This window comes from Tupaia chinensis, unplaced genomic scaffold, assembly GCF_000334495.1.
Source record: "Tupaia chinensis unplaced genomic scaffold, TupChi_1.0 Scaffold139696_1, whole genome shotgun sequence".
Lineage (NCBI taxonomy): Eukaryota > Metazoa > Chordata > Mammalia > Scandentia > Tupaiidae > Tupaia > Tupaia belangeri.
In genome coordinates, this window is record NW_006199577.1 from 1 (window position 1) to 7,398 (window position 7,398).

At 37.8% G+C, this 7,398-nt stretch overlaps 1 protein-coding gene across 1 annotated transcript in view; it reads left to right on the forward strand.

Moving 5' to 3' along the window:
- Positions 1-3,753: 3,753 nt before the first annotated feature.
- The window catches only part of RADX (RPA1 related single stranded DNA binding protein, X-linked), a 56,981-nt gene continuing 53,336 nt past the window's right edge, over positions 3,754-7,398 (forward strand). Inside the window, 4 exon segments of the mRNA XM_027765752.1 lie at positions 3,754-3,849; positions 3,851-3,982; positions 3,984-4,264; positions 4,591-4,718. Of these exon segments, the coding sequence (XP_027621553.1) occupies positions 3,754-3,849; positions 3,851-3,982; positions 3,984-4,264; positions 4,591-4,718 (637 nt within the window).

The window sequence follows — 7,398 nt, forward strand, 5'->3', positions numbered from 1 at the left end:
GACATTCAATGTTATTATCCATATTTCCAGATCTGTCCCTACCATTAAATTGGCCATATTCCTGGTTGTTTTTTCTTCTATTATTGTTGTTTGTCTCTTTAGTTTTCTTGATATAGTACTCCTTTCAGAATTTCTTGAAAAGCTGATCTGGAGTTGGTAAATTCTATAAGGTTTTGTTTATCTGAGAATGTTTTTATTTTCTTTTCCCATATGAAGGATAATCTTACCTGGTGTAGTATTCTTGGTTGAAATTGTTTTTCATTTAACACTTTGAATATATTTCCCCACTCTTTACTTGCTTGCATTGTCTACCCACATGAAGGATAATCTTCCTGCGTACAGTGTTCTTGGTTGAAATTGTTTTTCCCTTAACACTTTGAATATATTTTCCCATTTTTTCCTTGCTTGCATTGTTTCCAATGAGATGTCCGGTGTTAGCCTGATGGGATAGCCTTTGTAAGTGATTTGACATTTCTCTCTGGCCAGTCTTAGTATCTTATCTTTGTCTGTTGTTTTGGTCAATCTAGCTATAATGCGGCATGGAGAGGATATTCTTGGATTGATTCTACTCAGAGTTCTTTGTATTTCTTGGGTCTGGATGTTTTAGTGCTTCTCTAGAGTTGGAAAGTTTTCTCCTAGTATTTCATGGAATAGATTATGAAAGCCCTTATTAGTTTCTTCATCTTCTGGGATACCAATTATTTGTATGTTTGGGCGTTTCATGGTATCTAACATTTCTTGTGTATTATCCTCAGTATTCTTGGCTGTTTTCTCAGTATTTTTGACAATTTTTTTTCTCGGTGATTGGTTGTGTCTTCTACTTCTGAAATTCAATCTTCTGCATGGTCTAGCCTGTTTTGATACTTTTGAGGGAGGTTTTAATTTCCTGTATTATAGCCTTTATGTCTAACAGTTCCATTTGATTTTTTATGGTGTCCAGTTCTTCTTTCTTATTGTGGAAGGACTTCCTCATCTCTTGGAACTCAACATCTCTTTTCTCTTGTGTCTCATAGAATTTTGTTAACATAAATATTCTAAATTCTTTCTCTGATATTTTGGTAATATGTTCTAAATTTTCCCTACTTGGAGACAGGTTACATTGTTCCCTTGGTGGGGATGTACTACTTGATTCTCTCATCCTTGAGGTTCTTCTTCAATATTTAGTCATTTGGTAATGTACTCATTTCTGGTCAATTCTTTGGAAAGGGATTCAGTGACTGTGAACTCATGTGTTTCCCCCACTGTGAAATAATTTGGTGCTATTTTCTCTCTTCTAAGTCCTCAAATGTGGAAATCACAGGAGAAGTTTTGCAATCAGATTTCTTAAGAGGAATTTCACTAATTTTGCAATACTACAGTGATGTGCAAAGAATTCTCCACAACTCACAATGCTCAAATGGTTAGCTACTATGCACCTAATCATCTCTAGGGAGAGGGTAAGGGCTTAGAAGTAAAACAGAAAAGTAAGGTAAAGAAAAAGAAAGTAGGAAATAGAAATAGGGAGAGAAGGTGAAGAAAAAAGAATGAACTATTAATAATGGCAGGGTTGCTGACGAGGATGTGTATGGTGGTCTCAACTGGGCTGGACTGAGGTGTATATCATGCTGGGTAAGGTCTCTTCACAGTGTAAGTGATAAATAATGATTTAATGTATGAATAAAAATGAATAAATAAATAAATAAAGGCAGGGTTCTTCCCACGTAAGGAAGAGCCTAAGTGAAGGATCCTGAATACAGTTATCCCCAGTGGCCTAGAACAGTTGACTGCCTCATAGAAAGGACTTCATAAATAGTCGATACAGAATAATAAAATAAGGCCAGCCAGTAGTGTGGATCCCACACCGCCCACTGCATGGTTCAAGTCCTGGACCTGTCTTGAAATACACACCTACTGTGTGCATGCATTTTCAAAATTCTGAAAGAATGGAGACAAGATAGCGGCATGGCTATCTCCCTGGGGAGTGTTTTCCCACTCTCCCTTCTCTTCCCATATGTGAGCACATATGCCTAGAGTAAAAAAAAAAAATTTTAAAAAAGGAATGGCAAAATAAGTCAGCTGAGGTGGAGCAACAGTAACGCAATGCTGAAGCCACATGGGGAGGTACCAGCTTCACATCCAAGCACTTTTTGTACTTGCATGCCGCGATCCTGACTAACTGGGGCTCAGGAGAGAGGGGGGCTGATTTCATGTGAGGATCCTGTTCAGGGTACCTGTCTTTCTTTTTCTCTCTCTCACTTTCACTCTCTCATGGAAGAAATAAATTAATGTTTTCAAAGAAATGAGGAAATAGATAACAAATGGGAATACAAACAAAGTTAGCTCATAATCATCATTGAAAAGTATTTTTAAGATCATTACTATATTCTGTGTATGTTGGCACATCTGGTACATCTAATATAGATTATTTAATTTAATTTAATTATTTTTTGCTGCTAGATGGTGTGAGCACTCTTTACTGAAGAGAGACACAGAAAGTGAGGGAAAGTGAGAAAGCACCTCCCCCATGGGGGACAGTCACTTGACAATCCCTTCTCCATTTTTCCCTCCTGTCAGGATTTTGGGCATGTGTTTTTCAAACTGTAGGGAGATACTCCAACTGGCAGAGTTGGCCATGGGGCATATAGCCACCTTAACCACTATAAACTGTTGACTCCTAGTTTATTCCTAATTCTGCTGGTATTTATCAACTTTTCCACTTTGCATTCAATCTTGATATATGCCTTATATTTAGGAAACGTAGTTTCTGAAATTTCATATCTGAGCTTTATTTTAAGCCATGTATTATATATAAAGAAGTGCATTTTTAGAAGTCTAATCTAAAGGCAGCTTTTTACCAAGTCAATTCTACAATAAAAATAATTTTTTTAAAAAAAAAAAGAAAAACCAGAAGGGATGGCCACACCACAATCCTTTCTCCCAGGATTTTGGGCCCACAGGCACATGCACTCGCCACTGGGTGTGGGATCTAAACCATGATCAACTTCATAGGAGTCCAGTGATGTAACCGTTACACCATTTGGTGGTGTAATAATTTTCCATTTTCATTTTCATTTGATCACTAATTCACCTACCCTGCACTCAGGGAGCCACTTCAATTATGCTAATGCTAATAGCCATAGCAGCTATTGTTTATTGAGGACTTTTTATTTTATTTTTTCTGCTAGAGACTGTCCTGAAGGCTGTGCATACATTGCCCGGTTTTGTTCATCTTACATATGACCCATGTTATCACAGGCATGTACATAAATCTACTCTAAAGTACTTTCAGTTGCTGACTCAAGTCCCAACACACCGAAACTCGAGCTATGACTACCTACTTGCATCCAGCTTTCCACTACTTTTCTCTTTGTCCTCTCCTCCTGACTTCCTCCTTTCTGTGAAAGCCAGGAGCGCTCCTCTGCCTCGCTCCTGCTATGCTTTGGAAACCGTCAGGATCCGCCGGTCTTTTCCTGTCACCCCTCCCCCAGACAACAATCTAGGTGGCAAAGGTCGAAAGACCTGCTGCGTAACTCGTGCGTGCGATTTACCTAAATAACAGAAGTCTGAAGCGCCCAGCGACAGGTAGGATAGGACAGGAGAGGTGGCGCACGCACTCTGATAAATGCCTTTGCCACCTCCATATGCGGCCGTGAGTGGGCAGGTGGTCAAGAGCAGAGTAGGGATCGAATCCACGTGTTCAGTTTCTTTTCTCTCCGAGATGGATGGACAGGGCAAACTATCGTTGAGAGTGAAGTGAAAACGCATAATCCCACAATGTCTAGTGAGTCGGCCTATTCTCAGGCTGGCCCCTCACGTGTGGGTCCTGATTGTCTGAACCTAGTGAGAGATTGGGCTGGGGTCCCAGCGGGGTGATCTGGTGACCCGAAGGGCAGGTGCTCAAGCACCCAGGTCCTGGATCCAGAAGGGTTCTTGAGCAAATAGTGGATTTACCCCCTCTGAGGTGGTGCCGGTTACTGTGTTGGCGATCCAAAGATACCTGTTAGAGGGAGGATGAACCGCGCGACCTCGTGCCCAAACCTCCTCTTTACTGCTACGATGTGATGATCTTGGACGGGGTGTACCAGGAGAAGTGTTACCTGGACCCCAAATTTAATTCTCTCATATGTGAAAATATCCTTAAAGTTGGTATAGAAATGAACATTTCTGGAGTCTCATGTCTTTACAACGAGAAAAGATTAAGCCAGGGGATCCTGTGAATAGATAATGTTCACTGTGGGGAGACGTCAGACTCTACTTCTATAGAAACTCTCTTCAGAAATAGAGCGCGCGCGCACACACACACACACACAAGAAAAAGAAAAGAAAAGAAAAAAAGAAAAGAAGAAAAGAAAAGAAAGAAAAAGAAAGAAAGAAAGAAAGAAAAGAAAAGAAAGAAAAGAAAAGAAGAAAAGAAGAGAAGAGAAGAGAAGAGAAGAGAAGAGAAGAGAAAAAAAGAAAAGAAAAGAAAAGAAAAGAAAAGAAAAGAAAAGAAAAGAAAAGAAAAGAAAAGAAAAGAAAAGAAAAGAAAAGAAAAGAAAAGAAAAGAAAAGAAAAGAAAAGAAAAGAAAAGAAAAGAAAAGAAAAGAAAAGAAAAGAAAAAAGAAATAATAGGGCCCACGAGGAGAAACCAGAGAAGCCCTTAAGAGGCTGCCTGGAAGAGTCATTACCTGGTGCTGTGGAAGATCCATGTGGAGATATCTGATTAAACCACAATCAACCTGAGGAACACAATTTTAACAGTAAGTAATTGATGGGGGGAGGGTAAAAAATACTTTTCAGGAATGCATTATAAGGACAGGAAACAAGGATGCTTTTGTCATTTGTTTATTACAATCCAAGAGTGGTAGTAGACAGGTTTTTCTTGAATGACAGAAACATTCTGTTAATGAATTTGCCCAGCCTGAGTCTTGGTTTGATTACAAACGTGGCTTTTGGGAAATGTCTGACTACATCTTAAATTAATTCTGGTGAATGTGCTACTGTGGAAGTCAGAGTCAGTACCTCCTGCATTTGTTGTCTGTTTGAGTATGATGGAATTACTCATAGTTTCAGTCCCATTCCAGTTGAGGAAATAGTATGTCCTGTCAATTAAAGGGTGTATAGATTGAAATTTAGCATAAAAGTTGCAAATATTTATGGTTTTACATTATTTAACTTTCATTCAAAATAGACATTTCTTGGTATATTTCTTAATATTTTACATTAATCGAAATGCCACTTTTCTGTCTTTGAGCATAATCTTACTATGACGTGTAACAGCAACAAGCTTGAAAGTGAATTTATAACTGACAAAAAATATGCAATTATAGTCACATCAGTTTATAAGGGAAAAAAGATGTTATAGAAATGTGTAGCGAGAATGATTTAAATAACCAAATTTTAAAAGCAAGATAGTTCTATCCAGAATTAAATAATGGAATTATTTTATCTCAGGAATGTAATATGGCATTACTACTCTAAATGTTGATCATTTTATTTTTTAGAATTGAATGTACAAATGAAAATTGATTCCCTAGAAGCAAAATTAAGAAAGGAATAATTTTGTGAAATTTTATTTGTTTTTGTTCTGATTATGAGAGTAATATCTATTCATTTATCAAAACCCTATTTTTAGTACAAAAGGCAATGTCTATGTGCTTTTTAAAAGTCTAAAAAAGCATATTGTGTTAAAAGTATAAGACTCAAGTATAGTAAAATGCTTGTAGTAGAATCTAGGATGTGAGTATGTGATGTTAACTCTAAATTTCCTTCAGGTTTTCTGTATGTTTGAAATTGTTAATAAAAAGCCTCTTTTACTTTCCCCCATGCCTACAATTTTTCTCTCAAAATTCTAAACTTTCAAGTATATTTCTATCTTCCTTTCATTCTTTTTTTATTTTGGTAAACATTTATTTCTTTATTTATAGTGACTTATCAAGCCACCTGGTCCAGGACTCAAACCACAACTGACCATGTAGGAATCCAGCTCCTTAACCACCACACCACCTGCTGGCACCTGGTGTATCTATTTTACAAAAAATGAAGTAAGTGGTATTGTGTAATTTGCTTTTTCTAGATAACATAATCCCAGGCATCTTTCATGAATATCTGTGCATATAATATTCCACAGTATGGATATACCAGAATTTCTATAATCATGCCCAAGTGTACTGGTAATTTGTTATTTTCATCAGTTTTTTTTTTTCAGTAATACAGTGCTGAACATTGGGATGTACATGTTCACTGTGTTCATTGAGATGTACATGTACATTGGGATGTTCACTGTACATGTTCACTATGTTCAAGTATTTCTATTGAATGGGTCAATTCTTCAGTGTGAAATTGCCAGGTTAAGTAATAACTGAAAATTTTAATTTAATGGATATTGACAAATCATGTTCTAAAGAGGTTGTACTAATTTACATTCACCAACAACAAATGCATGCGAGTGCTTGTTTCTCTACATCATAACATGTTGTCGTTTTTTCTAATTTTGCTGGAGGGCATGTGTGCTCACTGGAGAAAGGCAGAAAGAAGGAAAGTCAGGGGCCAGCAAGGGGCATAGTGGCTAAGGTGCTGGACTTTCACATGGCCAACTTCACTTCAAGCGCTGAACCTGGCATCTTAAACATTGTTCTGGACAGGGACCAACAATTGGTATAATGGTTATGTCACTGGGCTCCCATGTGGTTCGAGTCCTAGACCTTATGGCTTAAAACTCACTCCAGGTGCTTGTGTGTGCATGCCCAAAATTCCAAGAGGAGAATGGAGGAGAAGGGATTACAGCAAGGTCATCCCTCCATAGGATGCTTTCTCACTTTCTGTCTCTGTGTCTCTATAGCAAGTACATGCACCCTATAGTAAAAATCTCTCTTAAAAAAATTCATGCTGGACAGTGTCCAAAATCCCAAGAGGAGAATGGAGAAGAAGGGATTGCGTCATGGCCATCCCCACCCCAACCCCGAGGGTGATATCTCACTTTCCCTCTCTTTGTCTCTTTCCAGTGAGCACACATGCCCTATGGCAAAATTAATTAATTAATTAATTAAAAAAATAAAACTTAAAAAAAAGGAGGGAAAGTGAGAAGTACGTCCCATGAGGGATAGTCATGCTGCAATCCCTTCTCCATTTCTCCTTTTGTGACTTTGGGGTTGCATACATGCACCAGGTGTGTTTTTTGAGCCAGTGGATCTGGGACTCGAACAGTGTAGTTGGCCATGTGAGACCCAGCCACCTTAACCACCACATCACCAGCTGTTTCGGTAAAATTACACCTCTAAGTTTTTTTATTAATTTATAGGATTTCTTTGCTAATGGGTATTACATTTTTTGACTCCTATATGCTAAAAATTATTTTCTTACACTCCCTTTTTTCATGGTACATTTTTGTGATTTTGAAACTTTTTACTAATGTATAACTTATATACAGTAAAGTGAAAG